Source organism: Pan troglodytes, chromosome 18 (genome assembly GCF_028858775.2).
Source record: "Pan troglodytes isolate AG18354 chromosome 18, NHGRI_mPanTro3-v2.0_pri, whole genome shotgun sequence".
Lineage (NCBI taxonomy): Eukaryota > Metazoa > Chordata > Mammalia > Primates > Hominidae > Pan > Pan troglodytes.
In genome coordinates, this window is record NC_072416.2 from 23530345 (window position 1) to 23554527 (window position 24183).

The window sequence follows — 24183 nt, forward strand, 5'->3', positions numbered from 1 at the left end:
CGAGTTCACGGTACTCTCTGGTGTGGGATTCCTAAGCTGAGAAATTTCCCATAAAATTTGATCCAGAATGGCGACCCCCACCTCACCCTCTGGGGTACCACTGTTTGCACATGCAAAGTTGTTCTGTAGGGACACTCCTTAAACCCAAAGTATATGAGACTCCTGCAAAACAACACAAATTTGATGATGGTGAACTCACACAAAAAAAAAACCTACACGAGGAAGTACATCACTATGAGGGGCAGGCAGCACATAAAAAGATCAGGGTTAATATTCTAAGGATTACATATGGTCTCTGTTACGAGCTGCATCGTGTCCCTAGCAAAATTCATATGTTGAAGTCCTAATTCCAGGTACCTCAGAATGTAACTGTTCAGTAGTTGGAGACAGGGTCTTTGCAGAGGCAAAGTTAAAATGAGTTCATTCAATGAGAACACTTGGACACAGGAAGGGGAACATCACACACCAGGGCCTGTCGTGGGGTGGGGGGAGGGAGAAGGGATAGCATTAGGAGATACACCTAATGTAAATGATGAGTTAATGGGTGCAGCACACCAACATGGCACATGTATACATATGTAACAAACTTGCACGTTGTGCACATGTACCCTAGAACGTAAAGTATAATAATAAAAAATAAATGAATTAAAAAATAAAATAAAATAAAATAAAATGAGTTCATTAGAGTGGGCCTTAATCCAATATGACTGATATCCTTATGAGAAGAGGAGATGAGGACAGACACAGAGAGAAGGCCCTGTGCAGACATAGGGAGAAGATGACCATCAGCAAGCCAATCAGAGAGGCCTCGAAAGAAACCATCCCCGCCAACAGCTTGATTTCAAACTTCTTTCTTTAAGAATTGTGAGAAAATAAATTTCTGGGTTTTTTTTTCTTTTTTTTTTTTTGAGATGGAGTTTCGCTCTTGTTGCCCAGGCTGGAGTGCAATGGCATGATCTTGGCTCACCACAACCTCTGCCTCCCAAGTTCAAGCAATTCTTCTGCCTCAGCCTCCCGAGTAGCTCACACCAGTAATCCCAGCACTTTGGGAGGCCGAGGTGGGTGGATCACTTGAGGTCAGGAGTTCAAGACCAGCCTGGCCAACATGGTGAAACTCCATCTCTACTAAAAATACAAAAATTAGCCGGACGTGGCGGCACGTGCCTGTAATCCCAGCTACTCGGGAGGCTGAGGCATGAGAATTGCTTGAACCCGAGAGGTGGAGGTTGCAGTGAGCCAATATCACGCCACTGCAGTCCAGCCTGGGCGACAGAGCAAGACTCCATCTCAAAATAAATAAATAAAATAAAATAATAATTAAAAAAATAATAATCATTGTGCACCTGCTACTGAAATAGTGGATCTTGGTGATGATTTTCAAAGGCCACTAAAACTATTAAAGTCAGTGGTTCCCATCCCTGGCTGCACATTGAAATTACTGGAAAGGCTTCATAAAACACAATTCGTGGGTCTCACCCCAAAGATTTTAATTTAATTGGCCAAAGCTGTGGCCCGTGCATTGTGAGGCTTCTTTAAACTCCCCAGGTGATTCCAATGTGCAGCCAAGATTGAGAACTGTCACATCAGGTGAAAAGCTGGTGGGAAACTGTATAAGGGAGGGAGTGGGGGAATGGAGAGCCAGCTCATGCTGACAATGCCTGAGTCCCCAGATCTGTCTTTATCAGAAAAGACAGCCAGACAGTATGGATCTCATGACATGCGGCACTAAAAGGGACACAGTGTGAAGTTTCCTGTGGAATCATCCGAGCTGAATCTCACCAAGCTTCTATTTTGTTCTTTTTTTGGGGGAGGGGGCAGGGTCTGTCACCTAGACTGGAGTGCAGTGGTGTGATCATAGCTCACTGCAGCCTTGACCTCTCAAGGCTGAAGGGATCCTCCTGCCTCAGCCTCCCAAGTAGCTGGGACTACAGGCATGTGCCACCATTTCCAGATAATTTTTTAATGTTTTATAGCAATGGAGGTCTCACTATGTTGCCCAGGCTGGTCTCAGACTCCTGGGCTCAAGCAATCCTCCCAACTCATTCTCCCAAAGTGCTGGGATTACAGGCGTAAGCCACCTCTCCTGAACCCTCACCAGGTTTTTAAGGAAAGAACTTTGAATGAATTATCAAGATACAAAAGTGGGAAATTTCTGCATTTCTGGTTTCTCTTGAAAAATCAGATGATCTAGCAATTCTGGGCTTACATTCCCAAATGGCCCAATTTGTGGATGCGGAGTAGCAGCTGACCTCTATAGGCAGAAAAGGACTAGTTCCGTGGCTCCACCTCAGCCTATGAACCACCTGGCCTTCAAAGCCATCTGAACTTGAGATCCCTGCTGTAAGGGATGGGCTACTGATATCCACCCACACATTCTGGGCTTTCCACGTCTCTCCCACAACACTCTGTTCTTACCTGCCATTGGGTCTGCACTTGGAGACAACACAAAAATCAAAGGCGCACAGCAGCTGGAATCATTGTAGGATCCCTGGAGATCGAACGTAGGGGCTTCGATATACGGCTTTCCCATATGTTCAGCAATGAACTCCCGGACCGCTGGCACCATTTTGTCAGGCCGCAAACATCGAAGGATCACCATCTTCTCCAATCCTTGAGAGAACTTCCAAGACCCAGGGAGTTGCTCCTCATGGGGCCAGGCCGAGTCATAGATCAGCTTCCATTCACCCAGGTTCTGTTCCAAATGCTCCATCAGGCCGTGCAGTTTGGGTAAGGCAGATGCACGGACAATCTCTGCCCATGCCTTCTCAGACAGCCATTGGGGAGCTGGGTTGGGGTAGGGGTTATCCAGTGCGATGCCTCCAGTGAGAAGGAAGTACCACACCTCCTCCGTAATTTCCTTCTTCTGTTTCATGATGCCGATGGTCAGGAGGAGAGAGAAGAGTAGCTTGTCCTTCTCAAACAGAGAACGGCACACGTTGTTGTAGATGCTCAGGGTGAAATGGTCAATGATATACTTGATGCGCAGATTCAGTTCCTCGCTCTTCGTGCTGTGGGTCAAGGAATGCATGTAGAGATTTATGAACCAAGTCAGGGAGTACTGGTACATCGGCTCGATGTTGGCCAGGTCCGAGATACAAAAGAAGATGGTGGCGGAATGCACAGCCACTGGCTTGTAGCCCATCCGAGTCTCGTCAATCTGCGTTTCTGTCATGGAAGCAACTTTCTGTTTCTCTGAGATCTCTTCAGATAGCACTTTGGAGGAGGACAGAACTTTGATGGCGGTTTCATCCTCCAGGATGTTACCCTTGGACATGGAGAGAACCTCCAAGATCTTATCTTCAATTTCCTTGAGATGCTTCTTGTTCTTGGCGCTTTCCACAATCAACTGGTTCTTTTTCTCTTCCAGCTCTGGCTTCTCCTTCGCAGCCATGATGCCAAGGAGTTGATCTTGGAGACCCAAGGGGGTGATCATGAAGTTGAGGAGACAGACCTTCACGGCAACTTCTGGGAGGTAATGTGGATTCCTCAAACGGGTTGTGATGTATAACTTAAAATCCCTGGAATATTCGATGATGTTTTCACCCAGCCTCATGTACTCAACTCCTTGCTGTTTGAATGTTGCCTTGAGCAAGATAGGTTCGATAGAAGCATCCAGCTCTTCTCCAATGTTTTCAATCAAGACAGGGGTGCCTAACTGCAGCGCGTTTTCCAGCATCCTCATGTAGTTGCTATCAGAGAACTTGATGACAGCCAGTTTATTCGCCTTCTCCATGTTCTTAATCCATTTATTGGCCTGCCCCTGAGGGTCAATCATTAAGGCCCAGCGTCTGGAATTGGATACAATGATGCCATTGTCGATGGAGAAGGAGTCAACGGGAAGCCCAGCAATCTGCCAGGCACGGATTTTTATGGGATCCCCTAACGTGTGGCTGAGACTGAAGTCACTGGAGCCAGGGATGACCTTGTCCTTACATTCAGCCAACCACTGATTTTGGCACTGGACCCGATAATCCACTGTAAAAGCACCCAGGTAAGCCACGGTTCCTGAGGACAGCAACACGTCACCAGTCAGATTAGTATAGCGGATCCCCAGCTGTCGGGCAGCTTCGGTCCATCTGTCCTTCTCTCCCCCAAGACCACTGATCAGTTTCTCTGCCCTGACCAGCTTTTGGGAGCAGATTTCAATGTTTTCCTCCAAGTCCTTTTTCTTGGTGTTCATCTCTTCAAAGTCGTCATTCAAGGCCTGGAGCCGGTCTACCACCAGCTTCAGCTCTGCTCTTTTCTGGTTCAGCTTCTGCATCTGTGCAGCCAGCTTCCCCTCTGCCTCCCTCAGTCGCTCCCGTTTGGGAGCCACCACCTTGGCCACGCGATCGTACACCTCCATGGCCCTCACCCACTTGCATAGACCCTCGCAGGCCGACGATACATTTTTAATGACAGCTGGCTGGAATTCCGGGTGATTGATAAACCTTTCCCGGATCCGCTTCATGGTCAGTGGGGGGATGTTGTCTTTGTCATATGTCTTAAGACTCTCCAAGAATTTCAGATCCCCAAGAATCTTTTTGGATACCCCCCAGTAATCTTCTATCATCTTACCTATTTGGAACAAGAAACAGAGATAATGTGTTAAGACATTCTGGCCAAGACTTAAAATTCTGCAGTGGTTACTGCTGGTATTTGAGAAAAAACAAAAACAAAAACATGGTCTGAGAGGCCCAGCCAACCTCACCAACCCCATCTCTGCCTTGCTCCCTAAACTTGGGTTACAAAGGACCTTCCTTCAATTCCTCCATGACCCCAAGTGCTTCTTACCATGAGCCCTTTGCCTATACTGTAAATGGCATCTAGCTGGCTCCTGACCAGACCTCAGGCCTCATTTTATTTTATTTATTCATTTATTTATTTTGAGACAGAGTCTTGCACTGTCAGCCAGGCTAGAGTTCAGTGGTGCGATCTTGGCTCACTGCAACCTTCGCCTCCTGGGTTCAAGTGATCCTCCTGCCTCAGCCTCCCAAGGAGCTGGGACTACAGGCATGTGCCACCACACCTGGCTAATTTTTGTATTTTTAGTAGAGACAGGGTTTTACCATGTTGACCAGGCTGGTCTTAAACTCCTGACCTCATGTGATCTGCCTACCTCGGCCTCCCAAAGTGCTAAGATTCCAGGCCTGAGCCACCGTACCCAGCCAATTTTTTTTTTTTTTTTTTTGAGATGGAGTCTCACTCTTGCTGCCCAGGCTGGAGTGCAATGGTGCGACCTTGGCTCACTGCAACCTCTGCCTCCTGGGTTCAAGCGATTCTCCTACCTCAGGCTCCCAAGCAGCTGGGATTACAGGCACCCACCAACCACACCCGGCTAATTTTTTGTACTTTTAGTAGAGACGGGATTTCACCATGTTGGACAGGCTGGTCTCGAACTCCTGACCTCAGGTGATCCACCCACCTCAGCCTCCCAAAGTGCTGGGATTACAGGTATGGGCCACCACGCCCAGCTGTGCCCAGCCAATATTTGTATTTTTTATAGAGATGAGGTTTCGCCATGTTGCCCAGGCTGGAGGCCTCGTTTTAAAAGCCATTGCCATATAGAGGTTTCCCTAGACTTATCTGACAAGAGAGGCCCCCATCCCCGCTGCACCAGCATTTTCTTTCACCTTGCTTGCTAGAAAGTCCATTCCCTTTATAGCACTTATTGCAACCTGTAAGTTTTCAATTATTATCTAACATCTACCTCTCCCTCAAAGCGGTAACCTTCTTCTGTTTTCTAGAATCTGGCACACTGCCTGGTACTTAGTTATCAATAAATATGGGTTGAATGAATAGTACCCCATTATCTTATTCATGGATGAAAAAGGCAGCAGGAGCCACAGCCCATGGGGATGAGTTTCGAATATCCTTCCCTAGTCTGGGAGGTGGGTTGGATGGAGCCCAATCAGTCCTCCCTTTGATGAACTGTGTGAGTGAGGCAAAGGTCTTGTGAGAATGAAGGAGGCTGGAAGCAGCAGCTTGCAGGCTTCCACCCATACAGAAGACTACCCGTGGCCTGCCCAGACACAAAGCCAGGCCCTTATTCCCCTTAGCACCCATCATGCTGACTAACAAGTAATCAAGTGACTCTCAATCCCATCCCGGAACAATGCTCCTTCTGTTGACACACTGGAAAAAATTTGGGAAGCTTTTTGGCCCATGGTACTTGCCAAGCTCAGGCTCATCAAAAAAGTTATACTCTGAGACATCACATTGAGTACAGCAGGTCAAATGTGTCCCATTCCTAATTACAAGAGCAGAAATCAGCCAAATATTTCCCATGAAGGTTTTTGTTGGCATTCTAGAAAATGATCTGCTTCATTTAGATTCAAGGTACCCCGAACTAACTCAATTGCTCTTTTGCTCCATCTCAATATACTCACTCAATTCCATGGTTTGGGTGAATAATAGGCATAATTTGCTTTAATTTTAATTTAATGATGGGTTCTGTGCTGATCATCAGTGATCCAAGATGAGAAGTGACATTCATGACCTGGCTGTGCTTTGTGTATCTCAGCAGGTCTCAACCCCAGCTGCAGGGGGAGCTTAAAAAAAATCCTAATGCTCAGGCTGCATCCCAGACCAATGGAATGAGACTCTCTAGGAGTGGGGCACAGACTTCTGCTTTTTTTTTTTTTTTTTTTTTGAGACGGAGTTTTGTTCTTGTTGCCCAGGCTGGAGTGCAATGGTGTGGTCTCACTCACTGCAACTTCTGCCTCCCGGATTCAAGCAATTCTCCTGCCTCAGCCTTCCATGTAGCTGGGATTAGGCACACACCACTATGCCCAGCTAATTTTTTTTTTTTTTTTTGGTATTTTTAGTAGAGACAGGATTTCACCATGTTGGCCAGGCTGATCTTGAACTCCTGACCTCAGGTGATCCTCCCATCTTGGCCTCCCAAAGTGCTGGGATTACAGGAGTGACCCACCGCACCTGGCCGACTTCTGCATTCTTTAACCTCTCCAGGTAATTCTAGGGTGCAGCCAGGGTGCAGAAGTACTATCTAGCTCATCTTTGCTCAAGGCCAACTTATTATACCTTAACTATTTCCCTAAAGGATGCTCTTGTAACATCTGCTCTTTGCTTGACTATTCCTGATGAGCTTTGCCTCTGCTTTATGTGAGTGTAGGCCTGACACCCGCCAGAGAAGAGGGAATGCTAAGCAATGGGAAGCAGGAGCCAGAAGGTCTCAAATGAGGGATCAGGGATTTCTTTCTTGAGACAGGGTCTCACTCTGTCATACAAGCTAAAGATCAGTGGCAGGATCACGGCTCACTGCAGCCTCAACCTCCCAGGCTCAAGCGTTCCTCTCTTCTCAGCCTCCTGAGCAGCTGGGACTACAGACATGCGCCAGCACGCCTGGCGAAATTTTGCATTTTTTGTAGAGATGGGGTTTTGTCATGTTGTCCAGGTTGGTCTCAAACTCCTGGGCTCAAGTGATCCACCCACCTCAGCCTCCCAAAGTGCTGGGATTACAGGTGTGAGCCACTGCACCTGGATAGGATTAGAGCAGAGATCTAACATTTCAGAAAGAATGAAGGAATAGCCAGACTGTTCCCAGGACTGGAAGACTCAAAAGGCAGGAAATAGATTTGGAGGTGATTTTTAAAGTCATTGTTCAGCTCTAAGGCACTGGTCTTAATGCAAAGTCCTACACCTAATTTAAATTTGAAGGAGAATGAATATTCACCTGTTAATGTTTCTAGGCTCAACTGTAGAAGGAGCTTTCCTTCCTCCTTCCCCATTCCTTTCTGCCCGTTTCTAATTCTCTGTATCCTCCTCTTTCTCTTTGTTCATCTGTCCCTCTCTCTCTCTTTCTTCCTCTCCATTGCCGTCTCTGCCTCTCTTTGCCCTTGTCTCCTGCCCATGTCTCTCTCCAATTTTCCATTCCCCACTCCTGCTCCACCCCACCCCTCCCCCAACTCCTCTTCTCTGTCTTCGTGTGAGTGTTTTTTTCTCCCTGTCTCTGTCTCTCTTCTCTCTGGTCTCTTTTCTTCCCACTCTGTCTCTCTGTTTCTGTGTCTCTCTTTGTGTCTCTGGCACTCCATGTGTCTCTGCATCTCTCTGTCTCCATTTCTCTGTCGCTCTCCGCATATTTGTCTCTCAGTCTCTATTTCTACCTGTTTCTCTCCCTTCATATCTTACTCTCTCCTGTATGTCTGCATCTCACTTGTGCATGCAAGTCTCTCCCCATCTGCTTTTTCTTTCTCTCTGTGTGTGTGTGTTTCCCTGTCTCTTTCTCCCGATTTCCTTCTCTCCTGGTCCCCCTGTCCCTTTGGGTGTATATGCATGTGCATGCCTGTATGTATGCATGTCTGCATGTGTGTTCGTGCATGGCTCTGTGTGTGCATGTATGTCTATATGTGCATGTCTCTGTGTGCATGCGTGTGTGTGCATGTGTGTGTGTGTGCATGTGTGCGCATGTCTGTGCATGCATGCATGCGTGTATAGGTGTCTGGGTCTCCATTTATTTCTCAGACTCTTTCTCTCCGTTCCTTTCTTTGTCTCTGTCTCATTCTTTTCCTTTCGCTAACTCTCTCTGCTTCTCTCTCTGTTTCTCTCTCTCTGTAGCTCTCTTGGTCACCCACACATGACTCTGTGTTTGTTCCACACCAGGCCTTTTGTCTACCTGACCTTCATTTTTGTAATGACTTGCACGGAGAAGCCTTGACTAAGCTCAGCTCCACCTACAGATACCTGCATTTTTCCCAACTGACTGAGAGGGCGGAGGCTGCTGGAGAAGCCTGAGAGAGGCCTTGGGTGCACACACACAGCCTGGTTCCTTTCTTAATTCCTCCAAACTCAGTGATCTTGCCTGCACGCCTGGAGTCGACTTGGGGATGCAGTGGGTGCTGGCACCCCACTGCCAGGAAAGAGCAGCCTGTGCAGGCATCTGGGTGGGGTGGCGCTTACCGGAGCCACTGGGGTCTGGCTTCCTCTCTGGCTTCATCCCTTTCATGACGCAGATGCTCTCCATGACCAGTTTGACAGGCCCTGGTGGGTTCTGCATCGACTTCACCAGTGAGATGTCAGCCGGGTTCAGGGTGTCCAGAGCAGCTAGTGCAGCCTCGAGTGCAGGCATTGCCTCAGCTAGGTCCCCCTCACATTCGTTCTGTGGGCGGCATGAGGACAAAGGAGATGAGTGCCCAGGGCCTGGCACAATGGGGGCGAAGCAGAGCTCCACTCCTACATGAGGAAGAAGGAAGAGGTGCTTCCTCTTCCAGATACCCTTTAACACGGTGCCTGCCGCTGGAGCTGGACAATGGCTCTGACCGTTAACCAGCAGCCGGAACACATGCATGGCCTTTTGGGCTGTGGTCTGGATGTCCCGAACATCTGAGCATTCAACTTATTTGCTTTTTTGGCCAGGCACAGTAGCTCATGCCTGTAATCCCAGCACTTTGGGAGGCCAACGTGGTGGATCACTTGAGGTCAGGAGTTCCAGACCAGTCTGGCCAACATGGCAAAACCCTGTCTCTACTAAAAATACAAAAATTAGCCAGGCGTGGTGGTGGGCGCTTGTAATCTCAGCTACTCAGGAGGCTGAGGTAGAAGAATTGCCTGAACTGGGGAGGCGGAGGTTGCAGTGAGCTGAGATTTTGCCATTGCACTCCAGCCTGGCCGACAAGAGTGAAACGCTGTCTAAAAACAAAAACAAAACAAAAATCTCACATAGGCATTGTTACATTTGTTTCTATGCTAAAAACATAATAATTTAAAATTGCCCCTGAGTCTTAGCATGAAAAGAGCAATCGGATTGTTTGAGAGGTATGGAGTTCAGTGCAGTGTGACGAAATGTAATCAGATCACAGTAATTTTGGTATCATTGATCATCCTCATTAGGGGGGAAAGAAATAATTGGAAAGAATTGACCAATGTAAGCAAACCATTGCGCTTGTGAATCAAGAGTTGGTGACCTGATTCTTGCTCTTCCAGTCTTTGTCTTCCCAGTATGGATTTCTTTTCTTTTCTCTATTCTTTTTTTTTTTTTTTTTTTTTTGAGACAGAGTCTCGCTCTATCATCCAGGCTGGACTGTAGCAGCGGTGCGATCTCGGCTCACTGCAACCTCTGCTTCCCGGGTTCAAGTGATTCTGGCACTTCAGGCTCCCGAGTAGCTGGGACTACAGGTGCCTACCACCAGGTCTGACTAATTTTTGTATTTTTAGTATAGATGGGGTTTCGCCATGTTGGCCAGGCTGGTCTCGAACTCCTGACCTCAAGTGATCCGCCCGCCTCGGCCTCCCAAAGTGCTGGGATTACAAGCATGAGCCTCTGTGCTCAGCCGTACTTCTGAGTTTCTAACAAATCACTTTTTTTTTCTTTTTTGGTAAAGAGCAGGGAACTAACTTTGTCTCCATATAAAGAAACACTAAAATTTATGTTTCTTAAAGGCAAATTAGGATCAAACAGAAACTCCTAATATGGATTTCATTTGCATTCCTACTGTGCATTTGGTACCCTACTGGGCACTATTTCATCTTGTGTCATTTCTGGGAGTGTGAGGAGATTAGAGAAAATTAGCAACTTCTCCTGGGCAGGAGGGCCGCAGCCCTGAAAGGTCCAGGAAGGGATTCCAGTCCACAAAAAAGCCTCAGGAAAGCTGCACAATCAGACACCGGTTTCTTCTCCTCCCTGGGTAGTTTCTTCCACTTCCTGACTCATCCCAGGATGTCACTCCCTGGAGGAGGGATGGGATGGCAGAGACTTGAGCCTCACCCTTTGCACCGAAACCTGATGTGGCAGTTATTGCCTGGGAGTGGGTGTAGTGGGGCGTCCTGGGTCACCGCCTTACAAACCTTGTGCCATCACTCACCTCCCTCCTGCTCCAACAAGTCGCTGTTTGGCCTGACATTACAGAGCAGAATCTTGGCTGTGCTATTTTCCTTCCCTCTGCGACCCACATGTGGAAAGGGGCTAGCCTTGGTCACATAGGCAAGTCCCCTTGGTATAGAGCAAAGTACAGCAGTTTTGGAGAATCACTAACATAGACCCTTACGCTCTGGCACAGGCTACAAATGTTACATGTTTTCCTCTTAGTACCCCCATTTTGTAGATGAAGAAACTGAAGCTAGGAAAGGACAGAGCAAAAATTGAGCCCTGATGTACCTGATTCTAGCACAGAAACATTAAAGAGTTGCCAATTCATGCGCCTCAGGGGCCAGGCCAGTGAGTGCAAGTGGGTGGGGCTGGGACTTTGGTGAATTGGAACACACAGGGGCAGCATCTATTTAATACCGAAGATGAGTGCAACCCGGGAGGGCAGCTCCGATGTTGCCAGGTTGCCCGATGTTTTCCAAAGAAAAGCTGAAAATTCAGAATTGTTACTTGAAATCTCCTGATTTTTTTCTCTCTTTTTTTTTTTTTTTTGAGATAAGATCTTACTCTGTTGTCCAGGCTAGAGTGCAGTGGTGGGATCATAGCTCACTGCAGCTCCTGGAATCAAGTGATCCTCCTGTCTCAGGCTGCTGAGTAGCTAAGACCGCAGGTGTGCTCCACTGCACCTGACCAATTTTTTTCTTTTTAGTTTTTTGCAGAGAAGAGTTTTCACTATTGTTACCTGGGCTGGTCTGAAATTCCTCCTTGCCTCAAGCCATCCTCCTGCCTCAGCCTCCCAAAGCACTGGGATTAAAGGCATGACCCATCATGGCTGGCCCATTATCACTGATGGTTTCCATTCACCTCGTGTCTGTTCTACCAGGACTACAAGTGAAAAAGCATCTGTAATTCAGGGTATTCATTATGTGACTCTGACAGGGATCAGACCCACCCAGGGGATCTCCCACAGGCCAGGTCTCAGGACTCAGTGGAGAAAAGCCAATCAAAAAGGCCTGCCCTTCTGAGACAATGCCCCGTGATTTTTTTTTTTTTTGGTCACTCAGGCTGGAGTGCAGTGGCATGATGTCAGCTCACTGCAACCTCTACCTCCCAGGTTCAAGTGATTCATGTGCTTGGGCCTCCTGAATAGCTGGGATTACAGGTGCCCACCACCACACCCGGCTAATTTTTATTCTTTTAGTAGAGACAGGGTTTCACCATATTGGCCAGGCTGGTCTCCAACTCCTGACCTAAAGTGATGCGCCTGCCTCAGCCTCCTAAAGTGTTGGGATTACAGGCGTGAGCCACCTCGCCCAGCTGCCATGACCTATTTATGATAGAAGACACATAGGCTGCTTTTTAATCAAGCCCTTGTTTGAAGAATGGTTGAGAGAATTTTCTGTTAAGTGGGGGCATAGGTTCAAGTATGTTAAGGTAAGTGCCATGAACCTTGGCTTCTAATCCCACTAACTAACCATGCAGCTCTGGAAAGTCAATTTACCACTGAACCTCAATGCTGTCAACTCTCATATGCCCATGTCTGTCATTCTTTTTTTTTTCTTTTTGAGATAAGGTCTTGCTCTGTCGCTGAGGCTGGAGTGCATTGGTGCGATCTCAACTCACTGTAACCTCTACCTCTCGGGTTCAAGAAATTCTCCCACCTCAGCCTCCTGAGTAGCTGGGATTACAAGCATGTGCCACCACACCCAGCTAATTTTTGTATTTTTAGTAGAGATAAGGTTTTGTCATGTTGGCAAGGCTGTTCTCAAACACCTGACCTCAAGTGATCTGCCCACCTTGGCCTCCTGAAGTGCTGGGATTACAGGCATGAGCCACCTCTCCCGGCCCTATCTGTCATTCTGAAGTCTCAAAGTAGTTGTAATGCTCAAATGTAACCATGTACTTCCAAGTGCTTTGTGAAATATACAACATCACATCAGTGCTAATAGAAGAAGTAGATTTTCTTCTACTACGTGAACGTAGGTCAAGCCCTTACCAGGACTATTTCCTCTCTGGCACAAGAATCACCTTCAAGCGGGTTTCCTCTAGGTTCCACATTCTGTCATCCAACAAATATTTATTCCACGCCTACAACACGCCAGGCATAATTTAGCAAAAATACAATGGAGACGAAGGAAACAGCCATGTGGATATCAAAAGGAAGGGCATTCTGTGTAGAGGGAACAGCCAGTTCTTAGGCTCTGGGGTGGGAGTGCGGCTTATGATTATTTAACAAATAGCTAGGAGACCAACGTGGCCAGAGTACAGGGAATGAAGGAAAAGTGGTAAAACATGAGGTCAAAACATATTGGGTCTTTTTGTTTGTTTGTTTTTGAGACTGGGTCTTGCTCTGTCACCCAGGCTGGAGTGCAGTGGTGCGACCTGGACCCACTGTAGCCTCGACCTCCTGGGCTCAGGACCCTCCCACCTCAGTCTCCTGAGTAGCTGGGACCATAGGTGCATGCCACCACAGCTGGCTAATTTTTTTTACATTTTTTGTAGAGATGGGGTTTGCCATGTTGCCCAGGCTGGTCTTGAACTCCAGGACTCAAGCAATCCACCCACCTCAGCCTCCCAAAGTACTGGGATTACAGGCATGAGCCACTGCCCCTGGCCACTTTTTTGTTTTGTTTTGTTTTTTAGACAACACAGGGTCTTGGTCAGCTACTGGGGAGGCTGAGGTGGGAGGATCACTTGAGTCCAAGTGTTCAAGGCTGCAGTGAGCTATGGATTGCAGTGGCATGATCCTAGTTCACTACAGCCTCAAACTCCTGGGCTCAAGCAATCCTCCCACATCAGCCTCCTGAGTAGCTGGGACTACATGGGTGTGCCACTACACCTGGCTGTTTTATAGTGTTTTTTTGTTTTTTTTTTTTGTAGAGACAGGATCTTGCTACGTTGCCCAGGCTGGTCTTAAACTCCGAGGCTCTGGCGATCCTCCTGCCTTTGTCTCCCAAAAATCTGGGATCACAGGTGTGAGCCACCACACCTGCCCATATGTTGGGTCTTAATGCTTCCTGGTTTCAGCGATGTTTCAGAACAACTTCCTTCATCACTTATCAGCTATGTGATGCTGGGAGAGTCGCCTACCCCTTATTATTATTATTATTTTTTTAGACAGAGTTTCACTCTTGCCGCCCAGGCTGGAGTGCAGTGGTGCAATCTCAGCTCACTGCGACCTCTGCCTCCCAGGTTCAAGCAATTCCCCTGCCTCAGCTTCCTGAGTAGCTCGGATTACAGATGCACGCCACCACACCTGGCTAGTTTTTTTTTTTTTTTTTTTTTTTTTTTAAGTAGAGATGAGGTTTCATTATGTTGGTCAGGCTGGTCTTGAACTCCTAACCTCAGGTGATCCACCTCCCTTGGTCTCCCAAAGTGCTGGGATTACAGCTATGAGCCACCATGCCCAGCCTTGCCTACCCTTTCTGAGCCTCGCTTTTCTCATCCGTAAGATGGGTATAACCATGCTCATTCGGCAGCACCAGTTCCCTCCCTTTCTTCTCAGTCTTTCTACCTTGATTCCTTGGGCAATGGCAGCAGCAACATTGGCTTCTTTTTCATCTGCCTGCACCAGAAGTTTCTTTCCATCAGCTTCTCTCGTCTCCGCTTCAATTTTCACCATCATCTTGGCAGTTTCCTCGGAGGTGAGGATGAGTTGAGGTTGAAGAGCTGTCAGTTCTCTTTGCATGACCGCTACCTAGCAAGGAGAGAGGTGGGAGAAATCCAGGGTCAGCACTCAAAATGGCAAAGTAGACAAGAGTTGAAATGATTCTCCAACCTATGACATAAGCAGAAAATATGTACTAATGATTTTGACATGGTCCTGGGTACAGATTCGTTTCCTAGTGATTATCTCATAGGTTTTTCAACACAGTTATTGAGTTTACACTCTGCGTTGTGGTTATCAAGCACTGTGCTAGGCACTAGACATATAATTGTAAACTAAAATATTTTTTAAAAACCGTTTCCTCCCTCACTGAGTCTATATTGTAGTGTTGGGGGTAATGGGAGAGAGACAGAGCAAAAGCAAGTTAAGACTTTTTTTTTTTTTTTTTTTTTGGACAGAGTCTCACTCTGTCACCCAGGCTGGAGTGCAATGGCATGATCTTGGCTCACTGCAACCTCCAACTCCTGGGTTCAAGCAATTCTCCTGTCTCAGCCTCCCAAGTAGCTGGGACTACAGTCACACACCACCACGCCTGGCTAATTTTTATAGTTTTAGTAGAGACGAAGTTTCACCATGTTGGTCAAGCTGGTCTAGAACTCCTGACCTCAGGTGATCCACCCGCCTTAGCCTCCCGAAGTGCTGGGATTACAGGCATGAGCCACCACGCCTGGCCAAGAAATTTTTTTTTAAACTACATTTTTTTCTTGGCTTGTAATCCCAGCAATTTGGGAGGTAGAGGTGGGAGAATTGCTTGAGCCCAGAAGTTCAAGACCAGCCTGGGAAACATAGTGAGAACAGGTCTCTACAAAATTTTTTTTTAAGTTAAAATATTTTTTCTTTTTTTGAGATGGAGTCTCACTCTATCACCCAGGCTGGAGTACAGTGGTGAGATCTCAGCTCAATGCAACCTCTGCCTCCTGGGTTCAAGCAATTCTCCTGTCTCAGCCTCCCATGTGGCTGGGATTACAGGCATGTGCCACCACACCCAGCTAATTTTTGTATTTTTAGTAGAGATGGGGTTTCACCATGTTGGCCAGACTGGTCTTGAATTCCTGACCTCAGGTGATCCACCTGCCTTGGCCTCCCAAAGTTCTGGGATTACAGGCATGAGCCACTGTGCCCAGCCAAAATAATTTTTTAAAGCTACATTTTTTTCTTAAAGGCTATGAAGAAAAAAAGACAGCTGAGATAGAAGGTACTTTCAAGGCTACTTTTTCCAATAGTACTGTGGACTAAATGTTTGTGTCCTCCTCAGATTTATATGTTGAAGCATAATCCCCAATTTGATGGCAATTATAGGCGAGGTCTTTGAAGGTAATTAGAGTTAGAAGAGGTCATAAGGGTGAGGCCCACATGATGGGGTAAATGCCCTTATATAATAAAAGGAGGAAGCCACGTGAGATCTGTCTCTTCCCACTGTGTGAGGACACAGCAAGAAGGCAGCCGTCTGCAAACCAGGGAAAGAGCCCCCACCAGACAGTGGATCTGCTAGTGTCTTGATCTTGAACTTCCCAGCCTCCAGAACTACGAGAAGTAAACGTTTGTTGTTGAAGCCACCCAGTTTGGGATATTTTGCTATGGCAGCCCAAGCTGACTAAGACAGTCTGATGCTCTATAAAACATTCCTGCCAAGTAGTTTTCTGGTCTCTGAACTCCTCTAATAACAGGGAGTGCACCACCTCTCATGAGGGTTGTGCCATTTTTTAGACAATTAAACCCATTAGGCCGGGCTCAGTGGCTCACACCTGTAATCCCAGCACTTTGGGAGGCTGAGGTGGGCAGATCACTTGAGGTCAGGAGTTCGTGACCAGCCTGACCAACATGGAGAAACCCTGTCCCTACTAAAAACGCAAAAATTAGCCAGGTGCGGTGGCACGTGCCTGTAATCCCAGCTACTCGGGAGACTGAGGCAGGAGAATTGCTTGAATGCAGGAGGTGGAGGTTGCAGTGAGTCAAGATTGCACCACTGCACTCCAGCCTGGGTAATGGAATGAGACTCTGTCAAAACAAAAACAAAAACAAACAAACAAAAAACCATTAGCTTTTCCTGATGCAGAGCTAGAATTACCCCCCTGAAGTTTGCACTCACTGGTCATGATTCTGCCTTTTAAGGCAGCTCAGACAAACAGGGTTGGGTTTCATGTATTTGGAGACAGTTTTCATGACCTTGCACCCAATGCCCCCAGTGAGCCTGTGTGAGACCAGAAGCACAGCAGGCTGGCCTAGTTAGGAACATAGGTTTTGGAGTCATGCAGATCTAAGTTTCAGTTCTAGCTGGACCACTCCCCAGGCTGTGTGATCATGGGCGAGACACCTGGCCTCTCTGTGTCCTGGCTTCGTTGTGTATCACATGGAGATGGTAACGATACTTTCTTCACACACAGCACTAGGGATGCAGTAGGACCCAAGAAATGTTAACTGGTGCAATCATTTTATTTTCTGGTCTAGACTGTCTTAGGTCCTTTTGCTGTTCCTCAGACACGACCGACCTCACCCTTGCTGGACAGACTTCACTTTCAACATCTCTAAAAACCAACCACTCAAATCCCCAGGAACAGAGCAACAGAGGCCATTTCCAATGTTCTCTCCCATCCCTGCATTGCAGTGTTTGTGGGTTTGCTGTACACAGAGCCAAGCTCTGTAAATCAATCAATGTTCTTTGGTCTTTATTGGGGCTGAAAATCCATCTCCTAGTACAGCTTTCATTTTAGATAATTTTTCAGGTGGCTCTAAGAACAAATTAATTAATAACTCATGTGCCAGGCATTTTGCTAAAGGCTGCACTGTGTCAGCTTACTTCATCTTCATAACAGCCCTATGCAGTGAAAACTGCTACCACTTAGTTTTTTCTTCTTTTTTAAAGGGACAAGGTGGCCGGGCGGGTGGCTCATGCCTGTAATCCCAGCACTTTGGGAGGCCGAGGTGGGCAGATCACCTGAGGTCAGGAGTTCGAGATCAGACTGGCCAACATGGCAAAACCCCGTCTCTACTAAAAATACAAAAATTAGCTGGGCGTGGTGGCACGCACCTGTAGTACCAGCTATTTGGGATACTGAGACAGGAGGAACACTTGAACCCAGGAGGTAGAGGTTGCAGTGAGCTGAGATTGCGCCACTGAGTTCCAGCCTCAGTGACAGAGAAAGACTGCGTCTCGAAAGAAATAATTATAATAAAATAAAGAGACAAAGTCTCACTCTGTTACCCCGCTGCAGTGCAGTGGTACGATCATAGCTCACTGCAGCCTCAAACTCCTGGGCTCAAGTGATCCTCCCACCTCAGCCTCCCAAGTAGTTGAGACTACAGGCACATGCCACTGCACTTGGCTAATTTTATTTTATTTATTTTTTTGTAGAGATGGGGTCTTGCTGTGTTTCCCAGGCTGGTCTCAAGCGATCTCTTGGCCTCAACTGATCCTCCCGATTTGACCTCCCAAATGCTGGGATTACAGGCGTGAGCCACTGCACTGGACCTTCACCTTTTTATAGAAGAGGAATCTGAGGCTCAAAGAAGTGAAATAACATGCCCCTGGCTCTACAGCTGGTATGCTGTAGAGATAAATTTGGGCCCAGATCTGACTCCACAAAGATATCTTGAACCATTCACTGCCTTATCCTGCCCAGGTCCCCATAAGGTGAGACAAGGGAGGCACTCACCTTGAGGACAAAACTTAAGGGGTCATTTAAAAAAAAAAGTACTCAAGATAAATATAATACATTATTGCAATAGATTAAGAAATCAAAATTAATGCAAAAAACCCATGATGAACAAAATATCAAAATCTTAAAGACAGGATCCCACAGGGCAGGGATTACAGTGATGTAGGTAAGGTAAGCTCTGCAAATGCAGGGTCACATTCTGCTTGATCTGGTGTCCTCTTAATTCTGCACCTGAACACATGCCTCGGCACATCCACCTCGTTCCGGGCTTCTTCGTCTCTGTTCTGTTTTGGCAGTGCTCACCTGAGAAGCTGCAAAGTCGAGTTTCTGCAAGCCTGTCAGGTAGCGGTTCCTCATCATAGCCACCTCTTGCCTCTTGCTATTCAGGAGCGCCTTGAAGGTTAGAATCAATTCAAGGTAGGAGGTGGGGGTAACATAGTTGTGTCTTCGAAGTTTGTTGTAAAAATCGAGTGACAGCTTCTTGACGCTCTCTTGGAAATATTTGCACATGGACACGACCCTGCCGAGGACACCAAGGCAGTTAGGCAGGACCCAACATCCTCCAGGGAGATCCAATACAGCTTTAGTTATAGACATGAGGATATGAGAAGGCACATACACTGACTGTGACATGTTAGAATCCAAACTCTCTGAGGACATGTCAACAGAGCTGAGGCAGAGAAGGAGGGGGCAGGTACATAGGTGCATACTCTCACACAAATGATTTTATATTTATTTATTTATTTATTTATTGAGACAGTGTCTCTCTCTGACACCCAGGCTGGAGTGCAGTAGCGCGATCTCAGCTCACTGCAACCTCTGCCTCCCAGGCTCAAGTGATTTTCCTGCTTCAGCCTCCCGAGTAGCTGGGATTACAGGCATGTGCCACCACGCCCAGCTAATTTTTCTATTTTCAGTAGAGGCAGAGTTTCACCATGTTGGTCAGGCTAGTCTGAAACTCCTGACCTCAGGTGATCTGCCCACCTTGGCCTCCCAAAGTGCTGGGATTACAGGCATGAGCCACCACGCCCAGCCACAAATGGTCTTTGATCAAGTCATTTCTATCACTGATCCCTTTGATGAATCACCAGGGCTTAAGCAGGAATTCCTAAACTTTGGTAGTTTGGAGATATTCCCTGACTTTGTAGAAAAAATATATATATATATATATATAATTTTATTATATATTTATTTATATTATTTATATTATTTATTATATTATATATATTATAATATACACTATACATTGTATTATATATTATAATATACATTATACATTGTATTATATATTGTAATATACACTATACATTATACATTGTATATTATAATACACATTATACATTGTATATAATACACATTATACATTGTATATTATAACATTATATATTATAATATACATTATATATTATATTATATATTATAATATATACTATATTATATATTATTATATTTATTTATATATAAATATATATATGTGGGGGGGGAGAGAGAGAGACAGGATTGCACTCTGTCATCCAGGCTGGAGTGCAGTGGCACAATCATGGCTCACTGTAGCCTTAACCTCCCTGGCTCAAGTGATCCTCCCACCTCAGCCTCCCGAGTAGCTGAAGTCTCAGGCACACACCACCACACCCAGCTAATCTTCTGCATTTTTAGTAGAGATGGTGGGGGGTGGGGTAGGTGTTGCTATGTTGCCCAGGCTAGTCTGGAATTCTCGACCTCAAGTGATCCACCCGCCTTGGCCTCCCAAAGTGCTGGGATTATAGGCATGAAACACCATGCCCAGCCAATTTTTAAAAATGCATAAAACACAGAATTACCATGGAAACCAATTATATTGAAATAGACTTTTTGAAATGTTTTAAAATATTTTAAAATTTGTAATATAGTAATATACATGCTGCTTTACTGAGGCATTAAATCAGGGATTAGTAAACCTTTTCTGGAAAGGGTCAGATAATAAATATTTTAGCCTTTGTGGACCACATGATATCTGTCACAGTTACTCAACTCTGCCATTTTAGTGCAAAAACAGCCACAGATGGTGTGTAAACTAATGGGCATGCGTGCATTCCAATAAAACTTTATTTACAAAAGCAGGGTGAATTCAACTAGGCCCATGAACCATAGTTTGTCAGCTTCTGCATTAAATAACAAGAGTGGGCAGCAGGTCTAAAAAGCACCATCAATTCGAAGAAAATTATACACTGAGTTAACTGTAATGATGCAATGAGTTCTGCAAAGAACTATGATTCCTACTGGTAACAAAGTCAGGCCCTGCTCATCCCACTGGGGTTTACTGCCTACATTCATAACTGGAGGAAATGCAAAGTACCAGTTGGATGTCATTGGAAATGAAGATGTAATGTTTCCCATTCATATTCATCCACCCACTGAATTCTACCCACAAGCACGTGGACCCAGGTTAAGGGTCTTCTGGTCTAGATAATAAAGTTCAAAATACCCCAAATGGAATTTAAGGCCATTGACACTCTTACCCCTACCTACTTCCTCATTTTTCATCCATTAATTCAACAAACAGTGATTGAGGCTGGGTGCGGTGGCTCACGCCTGTAATCCCAGCACTTTGGGAGGCCGAGGTGGGCAAATCACTTAAGGTCAGTTGAGACCAGCCTGGCCAACATGGTGAAACCCAGTGTCCACTAAAAATCCAAAAATTAGCTGGGCATGGAGGCTCACACCTGTAATCTCAGCTACTCGGGAGGCTGAGGCACAAGAATCGCATTAACCCGGGAGGCGGAGGTTGCTGTGAGCCGAGATCGCACCACTGCACTCCAACCTGGGCGACAGAGTGAGACTCCATCTCAAAATAAATAGATAAATAAATAAATAAATAAAATAAACAATGATTGAACCTACTGTGTGCCAAGCACCTTCCAGAAACTAAGGAAACAGAGGTAGACAAGGTTGACTGATCTCTAGCCTTCATGGAACATCCAGAATGACTGATATTCTCACCTCTTCCCTTACTCTAGCCAAATAAAATGCTTTTTATATATATATATGCATATATACATATATAAAGTGTATAAAGCACATATATATAATAAAGCACACATATATATAATATATATAATTAAGCATATATATATAATAAAGCACATATATATGTGTGCTTTATACATAAAAGAGTAAATTTTCATCCTTATAGGAACTAATTTTTGCCAGGTGCAGTAGCTCACACCTGTATTCCCAGCACTTTGGGAGGCCAAGGCGGGCAGATTACATGAGGTCAGGAGTTCGAGACCACCCTGGCCAACATGGCGAAACCCCATATCTAGTAAAAATATAAAAATTAGCTGGACGTGATGGCAGGTGCCTGTAATCCCAGCTGCTTGGGGGAGGCTGAGGCATGAGAATCACTTGAATCTGGGAGGCAGAGGTTGCTGTGAGCTGAGATTGCACCAAGGAACTCCAGCCTGGGGGATAGAGCAAGACTCCATCTCAAAAACAAATAAACAAACAAACATTGTTTTGTGGTCTCAGCAGCAATCTTCTTCCTGTTGAGAATGCATATTCTAGGACTACTGAAATAGCTATATCATTATTCCAGGTTCTCATAGCTAGGACAAATCTCCAGGACAATTCTGAACAATGAAATTTTCTTCTTTTACAGACAAGATGCTTTATTAAATATCTAACTAACTGTGATTCAATTTAAAAGCCTAAGACATTTGCTATATACAAATTGAGAAATCTTCAAAACAACAACAAAAATAGAGCCAGCATCTGGACTTCAAATTTGGAATATCTAGAGTCCTAAAATGCAATCAACACTTACTCTATCCGAATGTTGTCATCAAGCTCCACATCCTCTAGAAATTTGTTAGCCACCAACTCTAGGGCATCTGTGGGCCAGGACTGGAACCAATCAATCGTACAGCAATTGATCAGCGAAGGGAACATCCGCAGGCGGTTCCTGAAGGCATCCCCTATTGGACTCATGGCTAATGAAAAGGAGATTTTGTTAATTACCTTCCTCCAAGGCAGGTGGACCCAAGGAGGCAGGCGGGTATTCCCAAGGATTCTGGTGGGGTAAGTGGGGGCAGGCTTCCTCCTGGCGCTCCAGGGATGTGACTGTCAATGGCCATAATGAGTGCCTGGGAAATGCGGGCTAATTAGTGGGATATTTTCACTTAACTTTGTGAGGAGCCCATTATAATAGCCCCTTTTTAAAAAAATTTTTTTTTAATTTTTTATTTTTTATTAAGACAGATTCTTGCTCCGTCACCCAGACTGGAGTGCAGTGGCGCAATCTCGGCTCACTGCAACCTCCGCCTCCTGGGTTCAAGCTATTCTCCTGCCTCAGCTTCCTGAGTAGCTGGGACTATAGGCACCCACCACCACTTCCAGCTAATTTTTGCATTTTTAGTAGAGACGGGGTTTCACCATTTTGGTCAGGCTGGTCTCAAACTCCTGACCTCAAGTGATCTGCCTGCCTCAGCCTCCCAAAGTGCTGGGATTACAGGCGTGAGCCACCATGCCTGAGTCTATTACCTTCTAACTGGTCTCCCATACACACTATTGTTCCTTCCGCATCCTTCGGGTCACGTAGCCAGTGTGGCTGGAGCCCTTTGATTGACTTGCTGTATTTGTGCTGATACACGGGCGCCATACACTGTTATTTATAGAAGTTGCTGTGAGGTCATCTGCTTGTTTCTGATCCCATCTCTGGCCAATAACAAATTTTGGGTTCCACACTTAAAATTCCATTCATTGTTATTTAGACTATGTGTGGTGGAAGGGAGCATGATGTCTAGGTGGAAGTGAAAGGTCACTGTGGGTAAAGAACAGAGGCCTGGCACAGTGGCTCACGTCTGTAATCCCAACACTTTGGGAGGCCAAGGCAGGAGGATCATTTGAGCCCAGGAGTTTCAGACCAGCCTGGGCAACAAAGTGAACCCCACATCCCCGTCCCCTATCTCTACAAAAATGGAAAAAATTTGCTGGGCATCGTGGTGTGTGCCTGTAGTCCCAGGTACTCAGGAGGCTGAGGTGAGAGGATCACTTGAGCCCAGGAAGTTGAGGCTGCAGTGAGCTAGAACCACATCACTGCACTCCAGCCTGGGTGACAGAGCAAGACCCTATATCCAGGAAAAAAAAAAAAAAAAAAAAAGAGAGAAAGGAGGATGGTTTGAAAAGATGAAGGTGGAGAGGATACAGAGGACAGTCTGGCAGGTGGCCTTATGGCCTTATGAGACCACAGGTTAGTAATTTTGGTCCTTATCCCAATGTGTGTGTGTGTGTATGTGTGCACGTGTGCGCGTGCGTGCGTGTGTGTGTGTGTGTATGCATGCATGAACACAATGATAATATTTGCAGCATATGAAAAAAATCAGCCTGGCTTCATGGAACAGACAAGAATGGAGCTAGAATGATTAGAAAGTTGCAGAGGTGAGCCTGGGTAAGAGGATGGCAGCTTAGCCAATGTGAAGGTGATGGAGATAGAGATAAGAGAGTGGATATGAGACAGCTGGAGGTAACACAGACAGGACTTGGTACAGAAAGGGAAGTACTAAACACAATTGCTAGGTTTCTAGATACATTGGGAATGTCGTTCACAGAGAAAACCCGAGATGTCATTCTGTGCAAGGGTAATTCTCAGAGGAGAATTCAGGAAATTAAAGACGGGGGACAGGTTTGAAATTGTTCAGGGTCCGGCACGGTGGCTTATGCCTGTAATCCCAGCACTTCGGGAGGCCGAGGCGGGCAGATCACTTGAAGCCAGGAGTATGAGACTAGCCTGGCCAACATGGTGAAACCCCTCTCTACTAAAAATACAAAAATTAGCAGGTGTGGTACGCGCCTGCAATCACAGCTACTCAGGAGGCTGAGGCACCAGAATCGCTTGAAACTGGGAGGCAGAGGTTGCAGTGAGCTGAGATCTCACCACTGCACTCCAGCCTGGGCAACAGAGCAAGACTGTCTTTAAAAAAAAAATTGCTGCTCAGAAGAGTGAAAAAAGTTTCCAGAGGAACTCCGGGCCCTGACCCCGAGCTGGTGCGTTGGCTGAATCAACCCTGGGACCATTGTAAGGG

General features: G+C 46.1%; 1 protein-coding gene across 3 annotated transcripts in view; it reads right to left on the minus strand.

The window, feature by feature from the left end:
• Positions 1–24183, minus strand: part of DNAH3 (dynein axonemal heavy chain 3) — a 219907-nt gene that overhangs the window by 27808 nt on the left and 167916 nt on the right. For all 3 annotated transcript variants that reach the window (XM_016929616.4, XM_016929615.4, XM_016929617.4), the window contains exons 49-53: positions 21927–22092; positions 18428–18644; positions 14316–14498; positions 8899–9097; positions 2416–4557 (exon numbers count right to left, since the gene is read on the minus strand). In XM_016929616.4, the coding sequence (XP_016785105.2) occupies positions 2416–4557; positions 8899–9097; positions 14316–14498; positions 18428–18644; positions 21927–22092 (2907 nt within the window). The remainder of the gene's footprint in view (positions 1–2415; positions 4558–8898; positions 9098–14315; positions 14499–18427; positions 18645–21926; positions 22093–24183) is intronic.